General features: G+C 38.5%; 3 protein-coding genes across 3 annotated transcripts; 1 reads left to right on the top strand and 2 right to left on the bottom strand.

Moving 5' to 3' along the window:
- Positions 1-29: 29 nt before the first annotated feature.
- On the top strand, positions 30-2,906 carry ankrd45 (ankyrin repeat domain 45). The gene is made up of 4 exons (XM_008334718.3): positions 30-495; positions 1,001-1,168; positions 1,260-1,345; positions 1,606-2,906. The coding sequence occupies exons 1-4, from the start codon at positions 261-263 to the stop codon at positions 1,741-1,743; spliced, it is 627 nt and encodes a 208-aa protein (XP_008332940.1). The 5' UTR covers positions 30-260; the 3' UTR covers positions 1,744-2,906.
- A 2,154-nt stretch (positions 2,907-5,060) lies between these two features.
- cyp7a1 (cytochrome P450, family 7, subfamily A, polypeptide 1) lies at positions 5,061-11,877 on the bottom strand. The gene is made up of 8 exons (XM_008334667.3): positions 9,097-11,877; positions 8,216-8,456; positions 7,854-8,063; positions 7,408-7,602; positions 7,095-7,294; positions 6,416-6,546; positions 6,141-6,319; positions 5,061-6,047 (listed from the first exon to the last, which is right to left on the bottom strand). The coding sequence occupies exons 1-8, from the start codon at positions 9,177-9,179 to the stop codon at positions 5,745-5,747; spliced, it is 1,542 nt and encodes a 513-aa protein (XP_008332889.1). The 5' UTR covers positions 9,180-11,877; the 3' UTR covers positions 5,061-5,744.
- Positions 11,878-14,337: 2,460 nt separating this feature from the next.
- Positions 14,338-24,263, bottom strand: LOC103396577 (cadherin-18). The gene is made up of 9 exons (XM_025052444.1): positions 23,718-24,263; positions 22,336-22,503; positions 20,638-20,825; positions 19,503-19,756; positions 19,240-19,373; positions 18,703-18,827; positions 17,279-17,393; positions 15,542-15,805; positions 14,338-14,972 (listed from the first exon to the last, which is right to left on the bottom strand). Exons 1-9 carry the CDS (start codon positions 23,890-23,892, stop codon positions 14,338-14,340), a joined length of 2,058 nt encoding a protein of 685 aa, XP_024908212.1. The 5' UTR covers positions 23,893-24,263.
- Positions 24,264-24,540: the final 277 nt, after the last annotated feature.

Here is a 24,540-nt window from a genome sequence, read left to right as displayed (position 1 = left end):
AATGACTGGAAATGTAGGGGTTACACGCTTTTTATATCAATAAATAAAAAAAGTTATTTAAAACTTTTTTGCAGGCATTTTAAGATGTGTCAGAATAAAGCTATTCACACACTTATTAAGTGATTTATCAAAGTCACATAATTTTGACTTTGATATTTATGGAACATTTAGTAATTTTATTTAAGTATAATTTGTTTGCGGTCCCCTGAAGTAGAAACCCGTAGCCAGGACTACAGTTTACACGAGAGACGCTACACAACATGACTACGGTGCAGAAAGATATGATTAAAGATGTGCTATACGAAGACGCGGAAAGTATAATGCTATGTCTACAAGGTAGAGTTGTAATGGAGAACGAAGAGGACAAGGATGTGTTTAATAAGAAGGATGAGTTTGGACGAAACGTCCTGATAACGGCCTCCATGTTGGGAAGGAGCGACATGGTCAGAGAACTAGTCCAACACGGAGCACAAGTCAATGAACAGAGTACCAGAGGTGAGTGAAGTACAAAAATATATTTGGTTATAACTTTTCACGGTTTGATGCGACATCAGACTCCGCCATCTTGTGACGGTTAGGTACGCAGTGTGTACAAATAAACGTAAGGCCGAGACATTTTTTTCGGGACAAAATAAAAATTAATACCCAGCAGAAATATCAATAGTGCCTGAATGACAATAATACATATTTATTTTAATAAGCAACTTATACTGACTATTTGAGATAAAAAAGCCACCTGCTAAACGACGCTAACTTTATTAGCGTCGTTAAATGCTAGGAAACAAAACATTCAATTGTTTTATTGTCAGAAGCATACGTTTTTTTAATTGGTTAGTGCATTATTACCAATGGTTAAAATAAGGACTAGCAAATACTTGATTCACAAATATAATTGTTTTAACCCTAAAGCACTAAAGTGAAAAAGAAAACGCTGTGGTGAGCCACTGACCCTAACACATTAATGTTATGTTAAGACTGTGAATGCCTCCTTGGTAAACAGGGTATTCATCACTCCACCTTGCTGCTTGCTGGGGACACTTGGAGACTGTAAAGACTCTAATTGAGCTGCAAGCTGACACACAAGTTGTGACCTTTAAAGGGGAGAGGCCTGTGGACCTGGCCAGGAGATACTCCAGGACAGATTGTGTAGACTGTCTCCTTCTAGCAGGTATGTCTGACTCATCTCAAGATTTTCTTTTGATAAACTCTACATCACAACAGTGCATAAAACTGAACATTTGTTAATCCTTTCTGGGCAGAAGCTAAACAAGACTTGATATCATTCATCACCTTCATCAAGGAAAGAATGTCAGATACTGATAAGAAACTCCCAAAGGATGAGAAGGTAACATATTTCCTCTTCACTTGTTGTTCTTGTTTTTCCTCATCTTTTGTTTTTCTACCTCAACTTTTTGTTGTTCTTTCTTCTTACTGTTGGAGTCATGGTTATTACATAGTTACCATAACCATTACAATAACAATTGTCCAGTTTTTATTAGAGTAAAATAATTCATCATCAGTCAAACAAACATCAATTATAGCTTTTACCTCTTTACTGCTACTACTACCACAAAAAGTAATCATAATAAATTCTCTTCCATGCAGACCCTCTGTACGCGAACATGTGCTGCCAAGTTAGATTGGATTCAGAAGTTCGAAAACCCAACGGTAGCGGACTTCTTAGCCCAGAAAAAAGAAATGGAGGAGATACTACAGCATATTCTTATTAAACTGACCACTTGATACCTGTCAGTATTTGTTGCTATAATTATAAATACTATTATTATGATGATTTGATTATGTTTTTCACTGATGAAGATAAAAGTAGAATTTGCACATGCAACTAAATATGGCTCCTGAGTGACCTGAAGGGAACTCCTTAATGATTCATAAAATTCTATGCATCTATCGTAGTAGTGTTTTCAAACAATGACATCAGAATGAATGATCCAGCTATTAATCAGTATTGTCAATCATGACCAATCGTACTCACACCCCTATTTCATCTTCTGACATTTTTTCTATTTATGTGTACCCCAATACCAGTTCCACACTTGCAGGTTAAAACTAACCTCACGTCATGTTTTACTCCATCTACTGTACTGCCAGTATTTTCCTATAATCAGCCTGATCACTCACACCTCCCTCCTGTTTTACCCTCCTGCTAGTGACTCTAACAATAAGCCTTAACACTCACACCTGTTTCCCTATGTGTATATTTAATTGTCTCTCCCTCACTTTGTCGTCACCTATGTGCCTTGTGTTTTGATTTTTGCTTTAGGTTGTTTTATTTTCACCCGTTTTGACCCCAGTTGACATTTTATGTTAACTGCATTTGGTCTTCACCTCCTGAGACCTGTAACATGTGGGACTTTACAAATGCATAAGCGCGTTTCTTTTAGTTGACACTAGGGGGCAGTGGAGTCCGCACATTGCAGGGCCGTAGTGCTATACATCTTTGGTTATTGATGTTGAGAAATCCCTGTACATGAAGACTAACCGTAGAAACTGCAGCTCACAATAGCTAAAACTTCTTGAATTAGCTTAGTCACATCACCCTGTGACGTGTTAAGAGTATTAATGTTGCCAATGCATGAAAAAATCTCTTTGAGATTGTTTATAACATAATTTTTAAATTATTATTCAGCAGTAGGATTATTTGTTATATATTTAATATTACATTGGGTGTCACCCTGGCACTGCAGTTAATACAGTTTGAATTGTTGGCACTCCTACATGGTCCTCCTGTGTAGAGTGTATTCTGCCGCTACAATAACTAAATAACTGTTTTTCCTCATATGAGAAGAATCCCACCCATTGACTAGAAAGTTAATACTATTATAAACTTTGCTGATATTCTTCTAGCACTATTACACATGATTCAGTCTTTTCAGCTATTAAAGGTGCTCGACAAGCTGTGAGAGGGCGTCAGTTCTATATTGCAAATGCATTTACAGCTGCCTGGTCCTCTGTCCCCTCCACCTGTCAGAAGACAAAGGTTACTAAGGTTCATCCTCTTGTTGACAGGACAGTGCTTTATTAACCACAACTTCCTCCCATCTAGTACACTATAACCTAAATGACATGTTTCAGTATGGTGTAAAAGATAACAGATTTTCACGTGTACTCTGTGTCACTAACATTTTAGGATCTGTAAACACATAGAAGATAAATACTTTCACATTAAAGCCATGCTGTGCATAGGGTTAAAGACAAAGAGATTGTGAAAACAGTGTTTTTGGTCTCATAAAGACATTAACCAAATAAACTGAGAAACCGTGAACATCATGTTTCATCAAATAATATTTTTTTAATTAAATATTCATATCTATAATGTATTAGTTTTACCTGCTTTATGACCAGATACCTCAGTTCAAGGACCTTCTCAAAGGAACATTGTGTTTCAACAGCTGCAGTTGTTCAGTTGTTTGTGAGTGCAACCAAACTTATAAAAGCAAACACAGACTTTGCTTTTTGTTTCTTACGTCGATCATAGAACATTGCTTTATGAATTTGCTGAAGGGGTTTAAGACATAAAAGTTAAACCTATTAGATATTTAAAAAAATAAGAATAATGATGCAGTTGATATGCAATGTGAGGAAGCGGGCCTAGTTTGTAACAGTAATTTTAGTAAACTAGTTGTATTACTGTAATAATATTGGTTTGTCCTGCCATGTTTTTTTAATTATTAATAGAATAATTTTGTTATTTAAATCCTAGGGTGTAGGTCATGTTTAAAATTAGAATTCAAACAAACAAAGTACAAAGTCAAATACTCCTGACTAGTTTTTTTTATTTTCCTTTTTTTGATGTCTTCGGCCTTATATCACATAATATTCCATAAAACCACAACCGTGGAACAGTTTGATTGTAGATATTTGTTACTTTAACCATACAGAATATGGACAGAATTTCTCTTGTTGTCCACACTGACTCAGTGTCACACTCTTAAATTTCTGCTGATACAGATGAACAGATTCATTGTCTAGAGGCTTTGTTTATTGTTCTCTAAGCAACAGTGCTGTTCCATGATTGTTGATACAAAAAGGCTCTTTGTATTGTGAACTGTTAACCCATGTTAAAAAAAAAATTGAAAATGTTAGTAAGTGGAATCTCAGTCTGCACATGAATGAAAAAACTTCTGGTCTGACTCTGATGAGTCGCGGCCTGTGTCACGACTGCTGTGAAGTCAGCTGCACTGCAGAGGTTACTGTGGGATAAGAAGGTTATTAAAGTTGAACCATGTCTATTTACCAGATAATGTTAAGTTCTTAGTCACTATAGATAGTATTAACACAGTTCACAGAACTGGGCGTTTACTTTTATTTATTTTTGCACCTGTCTGCTCTTCAATATTATCAGCTTATGTTTATGGTAAACTAATATAGTTTCTACTTGTCAGACAACGCTGCCTGCCAATGTTCCACTTACTTCTGCATTCTCTGAGAGAATAAGAATAGCTTCAGGGAGTTTGTCTAGACACCATACTGGTACTGTCGAATTAGCAGCAGTAAACGTTTTGAAGAAAATATTGTTTGTCTGGAGCTGGCAGATAAAATATGCAGCAGACAAATTTGACAGAAAACAATTAATTATGTTACTATTTTGTATAAAGGTTTGGGGTCTTTTTGCTGCCCTACAGTTTTAAAATGAAAAAATCTATCATTTAAATAAACAGAGAATTCTAGGAAGAGAAAAACTTCCTTGAATGTAGACATGTGTACGTCACATGTTAATGTGTTCAAACGTATTGATTCTTGAAGTATTTGTTTCATCAATGCACACACACACGCACACACACACACACAGGAGCTAAATCATTTAGATATAAAATCTCATTTATGTGCACAGAATGTCAAACAGTGTCAAAAAGAGGTTTTACTAATTAAATACTGAAGCTGATTAAGAAATATTGCCCAAATGTAGCCTTTGTATTGCGAAACCTATTGTTCTTATTTTTTTTTACTAAGAATATGCATTAATTGCTTTCTAATAATTATAATAATGATGATAAAGGAGCATGTCTGATATAAAGGCTTACTGGGCAACAAACTAGGTTTGACCTCGTTGACCAAGTCTGGGAGTAGTTTCTGCCAGAGAGAGCAAACTCCAAGGCCGACAGAAGCTCTATCTTTCACCAAGAGTTAAAGCTAAATCAGTTGGTGATATGATTACAGTCCAACATGTACTGATAAAGAAGAGTATGCGAAGGAGCTTCGTTCATTTTATAAGAATAAATGAGATGATCAGATACTGTCGACAACCCATATATATATTATCAGGAGCAGACTATCGGTAACTATTTTCAATCGAAAGTTAAGGTATTCAGTAATGCACATTTGTAAGAACACTTCATTTGTTGAATTTTCAAGCTGTTTATTTTGAAGTTGAGGCTGCATTGGTCCAGTCACATCATCAGTTATCACCACCGTGGTATAAAATACGATACACATAGCATCTGCGTTAACATTAACAAGTAGACAGTTGTCCTCAACTAGAACAATTGTTGAATTGTTGAATTGTTTTTAAATTGACTAATTAACACATTTCAGTCACTGTATTTCCAAAATCACTGCTGCTTTGCCTTGGACCATCAAAAGGGGAAAAAAAAGCGTTCTTCTATAGCAAATTAATACAAAAATGCAATTCCTTCTATTTACATATACCTAAATGCATCATCATATACACTATTAAATACATATACACTATGTACAATATAGTCACTGTGCTGGCCAAAGAATGCCTAATGCTGGGATTTCAGCTTGTACCTAAAGTCCACATCGTAGGTAGGCTGGAGGATTCCCAATCCTGCACGGGACTGGTCAAGGGGGGGGACTTTGACAGCAGGATCCAACAGTTCCATGTCAAAATAGGACAGCAGCAAAGTGAGGAACTGTTTAATCTCGTACATGGCAAAAAATCTGCCAGGGCATTTAGTAACACCAGAGCCGAACGGCATGCAGAAATAACGCAGGCGTCGTCCATTTCGATAAAAGGTTGTTTTCTCCTGACCGTTCTCATCAAGGAAACGGTCAAACTTGTACTCCTGCAGGATTAAGAAAGAGTGGGGTCTGTGAATGTTACAACAAATAAATAAGAGTTAAAAAATAGGACTAAATAAAACAAAAGATTCTCTTACATAGGGGTCCTGGAAGATTTCTGAGTCGTAGTGCAGCATAGGTGGATACAAAGCGATTACATCATCTTTCCTTATATGGTACGCTTCTTGGTTGTCAAGGTGAAGCAAAAAGTCTTCTTTCGCAACGCGCACATTCATGGATGCACTGGAAAGACGCAGGGCTTCACTGATGATGCTATCTGTAAAGAAAAACATTAAATGCTAAGTTGTGGTACTTTTTATGAAGTGCATTTTAAATTAAACCACAAGTAATGAACCTACATGAGGAGGCTTACCCATAACTGGCATGTTATCCAACTGATTCCTTGTCAGGTTTAGTGTAGGGTCATTGGGGTCAACTTTTAGTCTTGAGTCCTTCAAAACTTTGTTAACTTCCTTGTATGCTGCTTTTATGGCATCTGGGCTCCTGAGCATACATACAGAGGCCAATTAGCCACCAGAGTGTTACAAAATATTTTTGTGACAAATAAACATTTTAATTATTACATAAAAGAAATAAGAACTAATGAATAAAAAAATGTTTTACTATTTTAGAGGAATGACCAGTTCACATTTACTAATGTGACCAGTGCAACACTGGAGGGAGGGAGTTTCTAAGATATTGGGTTATGTGCAGCATACAGTCACAGCCCTTATTATGCAACTCTTTCAACAGTATCTTTACTACAGATTGTGAATAATTTACTCATGTCCACAGTCAGTTCTTAGAAAAACTGACAGGCCTCACATGTGACAACATAATCACAAATATACACGATGTAAACAGTGGTTCCCAAAGTGGGGGGCAGGCCCTTTAGGGGGCTACAAGGCTGTTGTATGGAAGTTGAAGTAAAATGAATTTGTTCGTTTTGAAGCAATGACTGTGAATCTCCATTGGAGATCTGGAGGCAATTTCAGAACAAGTCCTGAAAACATTTTTTAAAAAGATTGTAAAAGACAAATGTTTAGACTTACCTGATCATATAAAAGAGACTCCAGAAAGTTGCAGGCAGGGTGTTAGCCTGTGAGGCCCAAAGCAGAGCGACATGAGTTCTTGCCTTGCTCACGTCATTGAAGGTAGATAAGGAATCATTCAGGATTATCCTCATAGAGATCAGATCAGATAAATTATGCCTTTTGGACAAGTCTTCTGGATTCATGGTCTTTGCTAGGTTCTGTGAAAGCCAGAGGAATACAAAAATACAATGAGCGTCTTTTATGTGCAATGCGACTGTGATACAAACAGCAAAGAGCCAATGTGTCACGCAGGTCATGCAGCAACACTGACCTCTCTGGCGCTGTAAGCACTCTTGAAGACATGGATAGGCAGACCAGCAACTAATGCTGGAAAGATCTTGTCAAATTCCTTGAAGTTCTCCAAAGCATTGAGCACTAAGGCCTTCTGGGCCGCCAGTCGAGCCTGACACTTGTCATCACCAAGCTCTTTACCAAACAGTGTCAAATACCCTGCTTCAAACATCACCTGAAAGACAGCAATGTAGATGGACATCTGTAACAACTCCTGGAAATGTGGAATGCATCGTTAAGGAAATTGCAATTGCTCATAGCTATGGCTATACTAACTGTTGTAGGACTGTAGCCATGACAACAAACATTATTTGACAACATTTGATATCATTTTTGTTCAGCCTAACTGTGTGACTGGGGCACAGTGTCTGTTCTAATGTCTCTATTGCTTTTATCCATCGTCTAAAATCAATCTCATGTACTTACCTTGTAACAGAACGCAAAGATGCCATCCACTTGCCACTGGTTCTCCTTGGAGCTGAGCGTGTCTGGTCTTAGCATGACGTCCTGGAGATGCCCCGCTATGGTCTCTATCAGAGAGGGTAAGGCCTCACCCTGCAAGGTCTTCAGAAAGGTCTGGTGCAGGTTCTCGGTGGTGTGACCATGACGGGGATCAAAGCTATCATGACCAAAGGCCTGTTGTAGAAAGATAAGTTCTTCAGTAGTACTAATGAAGAACAAGTTGGTAAACTCAATGCACAGGTGACACTTCACAGTAGTCACACATGTATAACTGATCACATGACAAACTCTTGAATCGTAGTTTACGTATGACAATACACATTTACCTTGACAGATGTGGCAAAGTGGAACTTCCTCCAGTCCAGGTGTCTGCCCTGTCTGATGACTGAGTGGTAGGAGAAGGGATCACACAGAAAATGGATATACTGGCCTGCAATTTTGCAGGTGAAAATATGACCGTACTTCTTCTGCCGGCTGCGGAGGAACTGCAGGGGGTTGGCTCCGAATTGTAAGGCACAGCCCAGGTAAGGGATTAAGCCATTTTCAATCGCTGGTTCACCAGGTTGTCTGTACGGAGGTTGAGGAAATAGTACAGTAGTTACTAGAAATGCATGACTAATGTTTTTTAATGAGACTAATGAGTATTGTTCTTGGTACAGAGTACAGTAATTCTTTTTCTTTTATTTGCAGCAGGACTCACATCTATTCTTAAATCTCTGGGAAATCTTTTGGCCAGAGGTTTTAAAGTTTGAATAATGTCCTGTGCGGGACCATTTTTAAATGACTAACGCTGGTTTTTCCTCAGTATGTCATCAATATTTCAAACTTAAACTTTTCTTATATTCTTCTTGTCCTTTGCCAGGCAGACAACACAAAAGACCTAAACACACCGCTAGCTAAGCACATTCCTAGTCCACATGAGTACAACATCCTATTGAGAACAGCAACCCAGCACTGAAGAGAGAGCATGCCAGAACTATCATTTATGGAGCATACACAGTGTCATGTCACATTATACGTGACACAATTGCCACATGAATCATGCACATGTTTTGTTGCCTAGCTGGAAAATCTGTCACTCTTGATGTGGGTGTAGTCGACGAACACGAACCTGGTTGAGGTTATGTTAGTTATGTATGCAGGTCTAGAGGCAGCAGCTACGTTAATGTAAGCATTTGGACAAACTGTCTGGTATGTCTAGTCTCACCTGTGTCGTATTCCCACGGCGAGCCACAGTAGGCAGCAAAATCCAACAACTACGGCCCAGATCAGTGCGATGCTTATTATCATGGTGATGATATTGATGACGATGATGATGATGATCCAACTGAGCAGGAAACTGATCTCACAGCGATGGCAGTCAGAGGAGATGTGGGTACAACACCACTGTGTATTTCTGGAGACAGAGTGAATAGTGACAGCCTAACACTTGAAAGTTTTTAGGTGAGGTGTTGCATGTGTTAGTGCAGCCAAGTGCAATGACTGATGGCATGTGGGAGGTTTTTATGCCTGCTCTGTCCCTTAGGGTGGACCTAAGTTTTGTTTTTTTTTTCTTTTCTCGTTCTTCATTCGTTGAGCACAATATGGGAGCAGTATCACCCTATCACCACTGATGTCCTCCAAGATAACACTGTAATCTATGTGATTAAGAAAATTGGAAACAATTTCAGTATTTCCTGTGTCAAAAGTACTAAAAGTTTGAGCAAAAGTGCAACAGTTTAGGCACATATAAAATACAAATGCTTGTTTTTTTCTACTAAAGGCCACTGTCAACATTTGATCAAACATGAGACACTTTGTACAAAAGATCTACACCTGATGTAAGGGCTAACATTTAGAGAAGTGTGCAATCAACTGAACAACGGCAAACTTATTTGTAATTCATTTTTGTTCAACAAATATAAAAACAATTAAATAATTTCTCATCTTACACATTGAAACTTTGATATCTTTACAACCATGACTGTTAGATCTGTTAAAGGATTTCTCTAGGACTTCATGCATGCGTGTGTGTGTGTGAGTGTGTGCATTTGTGTTTGACAAGGAGAGGGAGGGAAATGGCCTTGACTAGAGTCCATAGACAGTCCTACCTGAAGGGCATTCAGGTTAGTAAACAGATTCAAGGTCTCTGCCGTGGTTTTGCTACATGTAAGTGTGTGTGTGTGTGTGTGTGTCTGAAACTGTGTGCATGCATATTCCTGATATAGCTAAACGTGTAAGGACTTGTTTTGAAAATACTAGTGTAGACCTTGTCTGTTTAGGTTGTCAGTCAAAATGTAAAGTCACGAGGTTAGAGGTGTGAATGGGGAGTGATGCCACAGCTATGGACCAATGGTGTCACCTGAGCAACATGTTTGGCTGGGTGTCCTTTCAAATGGAACTGTGGTCTTGTTTTTAGGGAGAGGGTTGAATTGTTTGGAAGGAGAACTCGTCCACCAGATCTCCAGTTTTCCGGAGGTCCCGGCAACATAAGGAATGACAATGTTGTTCCTTTTGTTACCATTCTCCTCTCTGTTTTTCTGGTTGGTTTTGGCGGCTTTGGACAAGGCCTAATTGGGGTAGCCGCAGGTCAGAACTGAAGTTGCCCTCGATGTAGCTATTTTTGAATAGCGTAGTCCTTGTGTATGTATCTTGAGCTGCAAGATAAATTTCGGAGTTAGGATTTGAATAAATATATATATAAATATATAAATAAGGAACCACCTACTGCAGCAGATCTGCAACAATTCCCCAGTTTGGGATCAGTCAAGTTTATAAAATAAACAAGTGGTTATTGTTAGAGTAAAAGGTTAGTAGGAAAGCATTAAGTTTATGTGGAGGGCTTACAAAACACAAAAGCCAGTAGGTGTGCGCACGTGCATGTGAGTATCTACGTGTGTGAGTGCCTAAAAGAGACTCACAGATAAGTTTGGAGTTAAAAATGAAGTAAAAGTAAAAGCATTGTTCATAATTCCAGTTAAGCATTAGTCAGAATTCAGAAGTATCTCACCTCTCTTTGGTGCCAGCGTTGTTTGAAGGCTTTCACTCTCTGCTGCAGAACTGTTCTTTCACAGATGACTCTGTACCAACCTACCGCTTCATTTAATTTACCATAAGTGCTTAATGATGAGGTTTACTTTTTTCTTGCTCCCACTTCTATTTTCTACTAGACTGGTTTCATTATTACCAAGGAAACACATATTTTATATGTGCATGGACATGATTGCAGCAGGTAAAATTTTTGGCTTTGGTTTGGAGGGCTGGTTTGTAGTTTGTTTTTTGATTGTGCAAGATGCGTTCTTAACTTGGTCTAACAGGTGATACAACTTTGGGTTTAACATGTTTTAAAGTGACAGGACAGGGCAGACAGACATACAGAGATGTTTTTGTCCAAAGCGACATAAAAGAGGAGGACTAACAATCACGCTACACAGAGGAACTCATGAAAGGAGACTGGTATGTGGGGACACAGGGTTTCCTGAGGGTGAGAGTGTTTACAAAGTGGTATTTGTGTAGCATCTTGTTATGAAAATGTGGGGCAGTAGGTTAGTAAGTACTTTCAGTTTATATACTAAATAAAAGTTCACCAACAAAAAATACACTACTCTTCTGAGTATAAACTCTGAGTGACTCTGTTTAGTGCCACTGACGGTCATTCAGCCTTTGCCACAATGAAGGAAAAAATTGTGTACAAAATACAAGTTGAAATAAAGTAAATTTATAGTTAGTTACAGTTAATTAAAGTTCATTTATATAAATAACAGAGTGTCATTTGCTGATTAATGGGAAACAAACCAAGTATAACATTAACATAAGGTTAATATTAGGTCACACTGAAGTAACCTTTAGGTACCCACCCACTTTTAGGTAACTTCTGGCTAAATGACTTTCTCTTTTCTCCCTCTCTCTGTCTCTCTCTCTCTCTCTTGTCCTCACTCTGTTTCTATCTGACTTACTCCAAATACCACATCTTTGTAGCCAAATTCTCAAAGTCCTCAACCAGTAAGTCACAAGCAATGCAGATTTATTCAGTGAGACATAAAATGTATTTAGGTTACAGACTACAATAAATGTATTTTAAACAAAAATAGAGAAAGGTTTGCAGTAATTGTCAGCAAGAGTAGAGCTGCAGGGTATTTTGAGATACTGGACTAGTTACCCCGAAGTACTAGTTTCTACTACTAGATTAAAAAAATACATCTTATAAAAGGAAAAAGGAAAAAAAACAAGTCATAGCAATTTTTAGCTTGTGTGTCTCGATTGCTAAATGCACATAAAAACACATTTATGATTTCTGTTTGATCATATTTAAGCATGAGTGTGAAAACACAGGTCTGAACAGTGTACTGTAGTATATTGTATACTACATATATTTATATAGTATATTGTACTATGGCACTACAAAGTTCAAGTGCTAAAATGACATGCTAATATCCTGGAAGTGTTGTCAGAATATTTCCAATGAATTTTGGTTTTTATTTGTGTTTTTGCTCACTGCTCAACTGTTGGTTGCACTGCCGTCTCCAGTGTGTGATACTGTTAATGTGGTAAGTCTGAGACTCTGGGGCTGTTGATACAATTTGCTACAATTACACGTACCATAGATCCACCTCATTGCTGCCCCACTCAGCTGCCTTAACCTGCAATTCTGAAGGTTATGAAACACAGATGTAGGTTAATAGTGAGAAAGGTCAAAGTTCAAGGGATGGAATCAACTGGATGATAGTCACTAAGTTACGGGACACAAACAATTCCCAATAATTACTGTTGAGCCTGTGTGACCTTGGAACTGCAGATAAAGTCGTTACACTGGAGCTTCAGTGAAATCTGCACAGTCTAACTCCATAGGTTTTCTGGATCTAAATTAACTGAACTGTCAGCCTCATACCTACGTAGACAGTTGTTGTAGAAAACCAGTCCCCAATGTTTCAAAAGTCATTAGTTTGTTTAATGCATTCTTTCTGTTTTGGTTGGAGGTGTTGAATGCCTTTAATGAAAAGAGACATCAAGGCAGTTTGCAAGACATGTCGAGCTTTGACAATGACAAAGTAGTGCAAGTCTCTCCCGCTCTCAAGTTTCTGCAGATTTTAGTTCACTGTTGATTTTGAGATAAAGTCCTTAGTTAGGTAATACAACAGGGAAAAATTAAAAAAGATTGCTTTAAAAAGTAATATCGGTAGGAGGAGAAGATAACTGCTGATTTGATGACCTTGAACATTAGGTTTTCATGTTACACACAGTTATGAATCTTATCTATGACAGTCTACCTACCAAAGATGTCAGAAACTCAGATTTATCTCCTTATCAACCGGACTCTTTTCTTGAATGGCCTTCGTATTGGTGTCTCTGCAGGTTATCAGCTGCTCTGTTGACCCTGAACACTGTTAGAGACACAGTTACCACAATTATAATCCTTATCTACTACAGGCTACCTCTCATTGATTCTTTTACTTTTTTTCTCTGTATATGTGTGTGTGTGTGCGCGCGTGTGAAACAGAGATAGAGAGAAGAAAACGATAAAACCACGTAGAACAGCTTGTCAGTAAAAACACCTTGAATGAACATTTATGTCACAGCAGCTGATCCGTATGTTTACATCCCTACGTCTTAAAACAACCACATGTAAATTGAACCAGCAACTAAATCATCACATAATCGGTCAAACAACTTGTTTGAAACCATTTTTTATTCACTGTTAAAAATATACAGCAGGGAAAATAGGCTTTTTTTTTTTCATCATTCACAGTTCATTTGGCTTATTATTTTATATTAATTCTGAAAAGATACAGAAACTGTATAGTGAAATACAAAGAGCCATGTATTTTTGTAAATCAACAAAGTTGGCACAAACGATGGAAAGAGACCAGGATGTTGAGTTTTAGTCTGTCATCTGTGTCGACTTACAGAGTACCCTGCACCACGTCAGAGGCTGAAAGGACATATGGCAGCTGAATTATTGTTAGTGGTCAGTTTTGTGGGTAGAGACAGTGTGGTTTAATGTTGACAAAAGTTTTGACAAATGAAGTGCAACTGGTACATTGGTAAATGTTAAAAAATAATGGAAATGTTTTGTTATTTATCTTGTAAACATCTGTGTAATATGTGATTTAGTCAGATTTTAGAAAATTGAAAGGTAATATTCTTAGTTCAATTCATCTGTTATTTATTTGCAGGAATCATTTTAAATCACACCTCATTCACCTCAGGAGCAGAGAGAGAGAAAACCACTTTCTCTGAAAGCGTCACATTTTTATTATTGTGTTCTTCACTGCAGGACACTGCCAATGAAAAACATGATACACCTTTTCTTCACGTACAACAAATGGCTTACCCACAAAGTAAACCTTGTGACATACGGTGGTTCCTGATGGCCAGGTCTTGCAGCAGTAGTTGTGCATCACCTATAAATACTTTCAAATGTTGACAATCCTTTTAAAAGTGGAAAAGTAATCTTTCATCCTGTTGTTGTCTAATCTGCAGCTGTTTCGTCCAATAACTGAATGTCTGGCATCCAGTCATCTAAATCAGCACAGTTAAATTCTGGCACTGCTGAATTCAGGCCTAAGGAACTGATTGACCCTGCCAAGGACCCAAGGCCTTCATAGGCATATGTCTGAAGTGAGTCATAAGGCGGGCCTCGTGTGTCAGAGTCCACCTCAGACACCTTGTGCTGGAGAATCTGCTGGATTACATCAAGATCCTCCAGCAGATGAGAAGGTGCTGATTGGCTAATCTCTTGTGGAGTGCAGTTGATGATAAACCAGGCTGGCTCTGACTCTGGGCTGTAGTTTCCATATTCCACATGGTCGGGTTTTTTTCTTCTTCTCATCACCACAAACCCCTCATCATTGAGTTCCACCTCCACCCCCTCCTCTTCCTCCTCATGTACGTTTGCTCCATGGTCGAGGTAGGTGTGATGCTGCCAACGAGGCTGCGATGCTTTAGGATTTCGGAGGGCAGCAATGTCAAAGGCCTCCGTGTCTGCTTCGCCACCTCCCTCATCGTCATATGTGACCACATTTTCTCTGATGTCCTCTTCTGACAGAATCAATGTCTCTTTTTGTGTTTTTTTATTTCGTAGTAGTGTGAACAAAAGTACTATGGCTAGAGGGGAAAAAGCAGAAGAAGAGTTGGCATCATGAACAGAGAACTACGACTTCCAGCTCCTCAGGTTCAGTTACGTCTTTACTTCTATTGTACCTTTGTTTCTCTTTCCTGGTGCGTCACACCCTATCCCTGTGTCCACACCTCACTCATCTACCTGTGTGTTACTTTTCATGCTGATCACCAAACCACCTCCACCTTGTTAACTCTTTTTAATTATATACTTTCCCCAAAATGTCCAGTTATGGTTGTTATTATAAGTAATTGTTCTCTATAGTAGTACTGTATTTTGTATTAGTATTTTATCTAACTTTAGAGTTAGATAAAACACATAGCTTCCTTAAAAAATAAAATAAATAAGTAAGTAAAAAATTGGGGCAGTGGTGGCTTAGTGGTTAAGGAAGCAGACTAGGGTCCTCCAGCTGCCAAGTTACCACTGAGGTGCTCTGAGCTTGGCACCATCCCCCCACACTGCTCCCCAGGCGAGTTGCTAAACTATTTTAATTGTTAAACTTGTAGTAACTGGATAAATACATGTTCAATTTACAGTATTTTTTATAAATGCTTACCTAATAGAATGAGAATGCACAACATTATGGCCACAAAGGCCCCAGTGCTGAGGCCAGCAGAGGACAAGAAGGCCTGGCTCTGACAGGTGTTGCTGCTGCGACCCCGGGGGTTCTTCTGACAATCACAAACTCTCAAGAAGAGTGTGGTGGTGCTGCTCAGCGAGGGCTCGCCACCATCTGCCACCACCATCACCAAATTAAAGAACTGGTCTCGATACTGGCCAAAGCCCTCAGGGCGACGGGATATGATACTGGCAGTACTGTCTGCAAAGAAAACAGTTATAGACTACATTAAGACACTGGGTTAGATGGATAAAGAAGGAACGGAGGGGAGGGATATATGCAGCAAATGTGTAATTATTAGACAGAGTGAGGTGCATTTGACAGGCTGTGGGTAAAGCTTTCATTTAGTCTGTTGGGTTTTGTTTTGATTAAGGTGAAATGTCTTACAGAGGGGAGGAGGGAGGAAAGGGGGAGTCCAGGGTAAGACGGGTCTCTAATGATGGAGCTGGGCTTCTGCCGAGGTCTGCCGAGGTAAGCTTGTATATTCTGTACAAGCTAACGTAAACAACAGCATTAACATTTGTCTGCACTTACTGGCAGGTAACCCCCCCCTTTAGCTAAAATGTCAGTGAGCCTCATTAGCGAGACTCCTTTCAACTCTCCTCAGTCCTGCATCTTTTTCTGGTCAACTCAGAAATCACTTGCAAAACACAGGAGGGACAAACGACAAAACAGAGACTGAGGAAAAAGAAAATACAAATTTTACAAAAATATATTTAGCTTTCATAGATTGCGCTGGGTGTGGCCACATAAAGGAAACCACTGAGGAATCACAGCTCAGATGATGTCAAACATCAAGACTTAATCAAGATATATAAAATAAAAAAGAAGAAGAAAAAATATATAAGGAGAATAAAATATAAATAATGAAAAACACAGGTGCTGAGTAACCAAGGCAACAGTGCAGTGATTTCTCTTAGACATTAAAGCAGATCGTAGTGAAAGGAGAGGAGGCAGACTTGTATACCTGTGACACTGTAGGTAAAGATGCAGCACACTGGGATAACTGTCAGCCAGTCTATAGTCTACAGGTTACAGCCCACAAAGAGATTCTACATTTTCTGGAATCATCAGTCCACATGTGAACTGCTTTGGTAAAAAAAAAACAAAAAACAGACTAATAATAAATCACGTCTGATCAATTTCCTACTAAAGTGACACCATGAGCGCATGATCTGAGAGGAAACAATGGTCAGAACCAAGAATAACATTTTACGTAACCCCAGTTCAACATCATTGTGCAATGTTGTCTGTAGGACATGTTGCTTAAGGCTGCTATAATTGCAACCTGTGTGTTGTATTAGTGACACATTAGTGATTAATCAGAAAATTTAGGGCGTGCAGGTTAAATGTGTGGGATTATGTTTGGACTAGGGTGGATGCATAGTTTTATTATTCAGTCATTCCCAGTAATTAATCTGTTTTAAATTAATATAAAACTTTAAAAACCTTATCAAACAAAAAACAACTTTTTTTCACAGCCAGGTTGTTTTTCACTTTCGCTGTGTTTGAAACCACATTGTCACAAAAGACCATATACTGTAACTATAGCAACAATATTTATGTTCTTTTCAAATAAAGTACATCTTTTTTTAGTAAAATCTTTAATTTTTTTAATTATCCAGTGTTCAGCCTAAAGGCTGAAGGCTTAATATGTCATCATGGAAACCTTACCTCCGTTGTCCTTCACCATAAAACTTGAATTGAACTGGTTCTCAGTAGGCACATAAAAGGAGAACTTCCCGTTTGCAAAGTTGTCCAGGTCTGCCGCTCGGATGGTCTGAACTACCTGAAAATACATAATGCAAATAAGCACTACTGTAAAGAAAGAGCCCACAACCTGAGCAGCTTGTCTCATCATTTTAGAAACAATTATGTGACTGTAGTAGGGTACTCAGTCGTGGCAGCAAACAAATTGATGAGCCTTATGAACCTTTCCTTCAGTGAAACTACACTGCTGCAGCGTTTCTGCTGCCTCAAACCAAACCTAATTATTACAATGCATGTTCAATCTCAGGTCTTCAGTGTTTGTTGGGTAATAGTGAGAGGCAGCAGCAAGTGGGGTTAAAAAAGCAAGTTCTGTATGTATAATAAATAAACGTGAGTGTATTATGACTGACATGCAGATAGTCTTTGCTCAAAACAGTTTTGTCATTTTCTTTTCTACACACACAGAGGGTGCTGAGAAGGCAGGCTAACATTTAGCCTTAATATAATAGCCTCAGCTGCTTTCTGGCTGAGTACAGAGCCATCAGTGTGCTTCACAGTTTGAATAATTTATGGGTCCAAGAAGCTGCATAGTCTGCAGCTCAGCTGATGAATCCCTCACTGATGGTGTCAGACACAGAGAAAGGCTACAGATCAACATAAGAGTACTGTGTGTGTGTGTGTGTGTGTTAAGTGCTTTACTTTGTTTTTGAGTTTAAGTGTTGGAGAGATAAGCACGTCTGGTTCTGATGGATATGTTTTCATTTGTTTGCAGTGACAATATGAGCAGCAACTCTGAGACTGACTACCAAGAAAAGAAAGCGTCACCACGAGCCTGCTTTAACCCTGAGGCTGTGTTTGAAGATTCTCTGGAACTGTAAAGTCACTCTAAGATTAAGGTAAATACTGGTGTTTCAATGAAGTATTCATTAAGTGTTCATTGTACTCCTACGAGGCAGAAAAACAAATGCACCATCCAAAACAGTGCATTAAGATTCAAAGCAAAATAAAACTTGTACATCAGCAGTTTTGAAACATTGTGTTTTACAAATGTTGTGCTTTGGGAGTGGAGCATCATCATGATAATGACAGAGCAACTGCACTGCAATGCTAATAACCTATAATTCATCTCTAGTAAAGAAATTGAAACTATTTATAAACCCGTTCACTTCACATCCTTATAATTATATTATAATAGTTCTGCTTAGATATACATATACATACCATAGAGATAATGTGGTATACTTAATGTACATGCAAATATATATCTATATATTTTTAACAATGGTATAATTGAAATATAATAAATAATAATTGAGTTTGCAATCAACAACAACACACATTAGCATCAAGCCTTGAGAAGCTGTAGAGCTAAAGCGTTAGTTTCGTACCTGTCCATTTTTGGTGCTTGAACACACTGTAACAGCACTGTTGCCTCCATAGATGAAGGGAATGTTGTCGTTGACATCCAGAACCTGAATCGTGACAATGACATGGCTCACCATATGTGGATTATCTGCAAATAATCATAACAGTTAGTTCTTAGATTCTTTGAGCTTACGTTCACTGTGGTGAGTTTCTATCTTTCAGTTCTATTTGAGAACAGTATTTACAGTTGTAAATCACTTGTTTTTGCTCTTATACACCCGACCACATGTACACCACTATGTTTCCTGCTTCACTGCCAGGGGTTTTTGTGTCTTTTTACATTTTGAGTTTTGGAGAAACAGTGGACGTAGGGCCTTGACGTTAGTCTAACCTACAACAGGGGTGCTGCAGAAAAAGTTTGGCAACTGCTGATTTAAACTATGACAGAATGTAAATATATGTTAATGGGGCACTTTTAGAAACGGATGCTATTTGTGAGCTACTGTCTTTATATGCAGTTATTAGTAACAGTGTGGTGTTTGCTGTGACAGTGAACTTACCGACTTCTGCAGCCGTCACTGTGATGTTATGCCACGACTTTTCCTCTCGGTCGAGGACCTTAGTCGTTCTGACAATGCCGCTGTTTACTCCAATTGTAAAATACAGGGGTCTGTCTTCATTGTTCAAGAAGTACCTGTGGTACAGAGCACAAGTGTTTATGACCACTGTTTTAGATGAATTTTGCAACTGCAAAGCATGTATTTCAAGACTTTGACATGCTCAAAACAGCAAATAAGCCAACGCAATGGTCTGTTATTCTTACCTTAAAGGGCTGTTGGTGCTATCTGGATCCATAGCTGTGACAGTGCCGACCTGGGTACCAACAGGTGAGTTCTCATACACATCCATTATGTAGTAATCCATAGAAAAGACAGGAGGCTCGTCCACATCTCCAACAATGACACGTAGCGATGTAAAATCTTTAAACGGTCCGAGGTGGAAGAAACGTGAGTCTATGTGAGTGTTGTAGCCTTCAATGTTGAGTGTGTGTACTTTCTTTTTCTCGTAGTTCAAAGGCTGTGGATAGAAAAAAAAATAATGTTCTGCTCTTTTGACCTCTATCTAACCTCAACATTACCTGTAAGAGGTGACTTTTTAGGCCAAAGGAAAAAGAGGAAAGATCGTGAAAAATGATTGAACAGAAACTATGATATTAAAGAAATACTTGATTTTTACTAGATATTGAGTGCATTACAGATTTGAAATGGATAATTACTAATATTTAATAGCTGGATAGTAAAATGTGTAATGCGCTATCTTTTAAAGTACATACAGTACGTGGTGCAGTAAAAGTATATCTGTAAATGATAAGTGATGTTTTCTGCCCCAGGAGTGCTCTGCCTTTTATGAATATAACGTTAATGCACAGAGGAGAGAAAGGCTTTTGTTTTAAATTATTTACAGAACTAATTTCATCTCTAAGGTTTCTGCTTTACATATATTAACCCTGCACCCTTAACTGTCAGCTTTGTTCTCTTGTGCCTCACAGCTGAGCTTTAACCACTAACCAGTAATCTTTCTGTCATCCTTGAATCCTTCAGGACAACGTCTGAGAATCTTATTGCACAGGCACTGGTGAAAGACTTGATGAAGGCACAGGCTGACTAAAGAGCTGTCATCCTATCTTGTCTGTTCCAGTTTGCCACGCAATCAGCACTGAAATGCTTGAATGAAACTTGAAATGCCAATGTTTGCAGCTGCATTATTATCTAACGTATCTAACTCTAACTGGGCGTTTAACTTGACGGGTCATCAAAACTAACTACACCCTTTATTCCCTCTCAACTAATGGCACTAATGGAAGGAAAGAACAGAGCATGTACAGCTTACACCAAAGGTCAATGGGCCAAACATTCTATTATACCCACACATAGTGACTCTTATGTTGTGTTTCCTACCTGCTTTAGAGAAATGATCCCCTCCCTGCCATCGTCATCTGTGGTTATGGCAAAGATGGCTGCTGCATCTGCATTCGTTATGCTGTAGGTCATTTCTGCATTCTGGCCTTCGTCTTCATCACTGGCTCTGATTCGACCCACTGTTTTCCCAACTGCAGCAAGCTCAGGTACATACAGCTGGTAACTCTCTGCAACAACAGTATTACAGTATTCAAAAGTATTATTTGTTAAATCTTGTTTCTGCTTAAGCTTTCTGGACAATAGTCTGTTTCAGCCAGTATTTCCTTGTATGTGCGCAATGTGAGATTGTAAAAAAAAAAAAACGTTTATCTGCACGTTGAACGTGATCAAACTGCGAGTTGTTAATCAGTGGTATGGTACAACTGGTTACCATTAGTTTCCCAGACAATTCCCCCATTTTGTACCATTATAGCTAAACTAAACCACTGTGGGGCCATTATGCACCTGCCCGTGTGGTTGATGTTTAAAAAGCCTGGGTTTGCAGCTACAAATTTCTGTGCTCAGTGGTGGATTGTTCTGTTTTCAGGACGACCCGTTCCGAATGCACAATTAAATCAGGGGAGTAGCTCCATGGGGACAAACTAATACCTGCCCCCTGCTGCCATTTGTAATAATAATAACAATAATACCAGAATGTTAATTGCCATTTAGGAAAACTACTGGCATTCCACTTGGAATGTGTGAAAATACTTTTAATGTGAAATAATGCCAAAGAAAGATGAACTGTGTACCAAACAAAAACCTTTAATAGTACTGCTAAGTATAAAAAAAGTGCAGTACTGTGTCCTCAGGGCAGACATTAATCTGACTCTAATAGTTGTACTTCAACAGTACAACTATAATATTTCCATGTTCCAAACCATTGGCTCATGCATGTTCAAAGATAAACACACACGACTTTACAACGTTACATAACTCACACATTGGAACATATTAAATATAACAGTATATAATTATTCAATTATACATAACTATTCAACTAAAGCTTTAATTTCTAAATTTATTCTTAAATTAAAGGGTTATGTACAGTACAATACATCCAATAATCAAATTGAAACAAAACCCAGTTTTCCACATGTTAATGCCATTGTGATTCACATCCCTGATGAGCAAACATAAATAATGTTCCACTGAGCACTTTATCACTGGTTGGTGATCCTTTCTACTGACGTAGCACTTTTAAATTATATTAAAATTTTTGCTGATAATGGTGCCAACCTCTTTTGCAGATACACCATGCTCAAGCCATAAAGCTGTTCAGGTGATTTAAGGTAACTCATAATCGCAGAGGAAATTAAAAAAGTATGTGCAGTAATACAAGGTCACCATCCTTATAAAAGAGGCACAAAATACTACTGTCACCTCTGGTTTGATCTCCAGGCCTTCAACTTTCAACACATCAGTTTTATCACTAAAGAACTCGCGAACACTTCAGCAGTTTGATTGCAGTCATCTGACAGAATTATACAGATTTACACATTATGATGTCATTTCCTGTTTATACCTCAGGACAAGACAAGCACCTGCCTGCACTGCTGCTAGGATTTTCATCCCTGATCTAAGGTAAGAGAGGACAATGAAACTTTTACATAAAAGAAATAGAGTTCATGTATTGTTTTAAGTTTTGAATGTAAGGTAATAAACTGAGAAATTCAGTTAAGAACAACAGTCACTCACTCTGTGTGAACTTGGGAGGATTGTCATTGACATCAGTAATATTGATGTTAACAGTAGTGGATCCAGACAGTCCTCCCACAGAGCCAGCCATGTCTTTGGCCTGGATCACTACGGCATAATGATCCCTGGTCTCACGATCCAAGTTAGACACGGCTGTACGGATGACACCTAAGGTGAACGGGGGACAAACAACAGAGGTTGTTTCTAATCAAGTCTTCAAGTGCACAGTATTGTTTAATTAGGTTGTGTTTCAAACAGAAAAATGTATTTTCCCTGTTATAGGTAGCTCTGCTCGAACCACGTATAACTAAAATATAGCAATAAATATTGTATAAGTAGTAATAGTTTAAGTTCTTATATTATAAAAAGTTTTAATTAGATTTAATTAATTTAATTAAATTGAAACAGTATTATATTTGGTTTTTAGCATTATTATTAAAAAGGTACAATTTCAGAACCAGTATTATATGCTTAAGTTTATTACTAAAAACATTTTAGGCCATATGTTTAACTGTATTCCTTTTTGAGTGGATAATGTGTATAATTACTGATGACCTTGGAGATACTGTATATATTCCCTTGTATTTTAGCTGGAGCTGTAAAGGGAGTTTTTTTTAAAGAATAGAAACAGATGGAATAGTTGATATAATCCTGAAAAAAACCATCAAGAACATTTACACATTAGGAAGGAGAAAAGTGGCATACACACACGCATAGAAATACACACAAACACACACACACACACACTTTTCTCCCACATGAGTTGAAGGGAGTGTTGAGCCTGGGGGCTCTGCTCCACTGCATTACTCGCTTCACAGGATTACAAAGCAGAGAGCCATCTGGCCTTATTAGACTGACCGCAGAGACACAGAGCAGCCAGCACACATTATGCACCTGTACCACAAAAAGTGACCAGAAGAGAGGCACGTGTCTGGACCAGGGGTGAGTGAGTGAGTGATTGAGGGGAGTTGAAAAATTAAAAATTTAATGGATGTTGACCTCAATTTTCTTATGCACCTATTAAAAAACAATCTAATACTTAGTTCATGCTACAGCTGAACCTCAGTATTTTCCATTTCACAGTACTGCTGTTCTTCTTCTAAGAAACCATGTTTGGAATAAGCAGAAAGAAGCAGGTGCTCCTAAAAACATCTGAGTGATGAATTAAAAACCCTTTACTCCACCTGCTCCCTCACCAAAAAGTTGAATAAGAAGTGGAGCAGATGGAGACTGTCCAAGTATTTAAAGTTCCAACTGTGCCGCTGATTTAGCTCCAGTGTACACTGACAAATGTGTTCAATATGGTTTTTTCAGGCATTTACTCGAACTTTCCATTTTAAACTTTCCCTGGGTGGCTGTTAAATTAAACACAACAGTTTTACCTGTCTTGGCGTCGACAGAAAAATAGGGCTCTCCTTCCAGGATGCTGTAAAGTATTTTGGCACTGTTACCGTAGCTTGGGTCATCTGCATCAGAGGCCGTTATGTGGAAAGCTGATGTTCCTGCAAAGGCGTAAAGAAAAACACAAATTGATGATGTGTGATTTGCACTGACCATTTAAACTGAGTTTCATATCATTCAGAAGTGTATCTAACAAGGGAAACCTCACTGAGAATAAAAGTCTGTTTTACAAGAGTGTCCTAGTTCAGTAGAAGATGGTTCCAACCAAGTTAAGGATGTGGAATCATCCTAGAACCGTTTTAAAAACATTACACAGCAACAGTCGAATAAATTTAATTATTCCCTTATATACTTTCCTTTTTTTATTTTAAATTAATAGTGATGCACGTATCTTTGGGGCAGCTTCTCACAGGGTTTGCAGTGGTCACATGTACACAGAAAAAGTAAATCTGCCTCTAAAATGTTCCTGTCTTACCAACGTCACACATCTCAGGAACTGAGGCAGAGTAGGGTCCTCCAGGAAAGGTCGGGGCATTGTCATTGACATCCTGGACTTTGATAATGAACTCTGACTCTGCTTCCAGTGACCGGTTTGTGCGGCGCTCGATGACCCTCGCACGTAAGACGTACTGGGACTTCTTCTCACGGTCCAGTCTCTTGGCAGCATGAAGGTCACCTGTTGTCTCATCAATGATGAAAACGGAGCCTGCCCCCTCACCGGACAAGATGTATCGCACAGAGCCATCACCCTTGTCAGAGTTGGACTGGAGCTAGAGGTGTGTGTTGGGGGAAACAGTAAAGGTC

This window comes from Cynoglossus semilaevis, chromosome 20 (genome assembly GCF_000523025.1).
Source record: "Cynoglossus semilaevis isolate Cse_v1.0 chromosome 20, Cse_v1.0, whole genome shotgun sequence".
NCBI classification, from domain to species: Eukaryota; Metazoa; Chordata; class Actinopteri; order Pleuronectiformes; family Cynoglossidae; genus Cynoglossus; species Cynoglossus semilaevis.
Note: the sequence above shows the minus strand (reverse complement) of the source record. Positions and strands in the feature narration are given on the sequence as shown.

Excerpts from the sequence above, each read along its gene's own strand:
- cyp7a1 (XM_008334667.3), bottom strand. The coding sequence starts at position 9,179 with ATGATAATAAGCATCGCACTGATCTGGGCCGTAGTTGTTGGATTTTGC. Across the intron at positions 8,064-8,215 it reads ACTTTGCCACATCTGTCAAG|GCCTTTGGTCATGATAGCTT; the intron begins GTAAATGTGTAT and ends TTTCTACAACAG. Across the intron at positions 7,295-7,407 it reads GTGCTTACAGCGCCAGAGAG|AACCTAGCAAAGACCATGAA; the intron begins GTCAGTGTTGCT and ends TGGCTTTCACAG.
- ankrd45 (XM_008334718.3), top strand. The coding sequence starts at position 261 with ATGACTACGGTGCAGAAAGATATGATTAAAGATGTGCTATACGAAGAC. Across the intron at positions 496-1,000 it reads CAATGAACAGAGTACCAGAG|GGTATTCATCACTCCACCTT; the intron begins GTGAGTGAAGTA and ends CTTGGTAAACAG. Across the intron at positions 1,346-1,605 it reads AACTCCCAAAGGATGAGAAG|ACCCTCTGTACGCGAACATG; the intron begins GTAACATATTTC and ends TCTTCCATGCAG.
- LOC103396577 (XM_025052444.1), bottom strand. The coding sequence starts at position 23,892 with ATGGTCAGTGCAAATCACACATCATCAATTTGTGTTTTTCTTTACGCC. Across the intron at positions 22,504-23,717 it reads TTCTGTCGACGCCAAGACAG|GTGTCATCCGTACAGCCGTG; the intron begins GTAAAACTGTTG and ends CGTTCACCTTAG. Across the intron at positions 19,374-19,502 it reads AGCACCAACAGCCCTTTAAG|GTACTTCTTGAACAATGAAG; the intron begins GTAAGAATAACA and ends TCTGTACCACAG.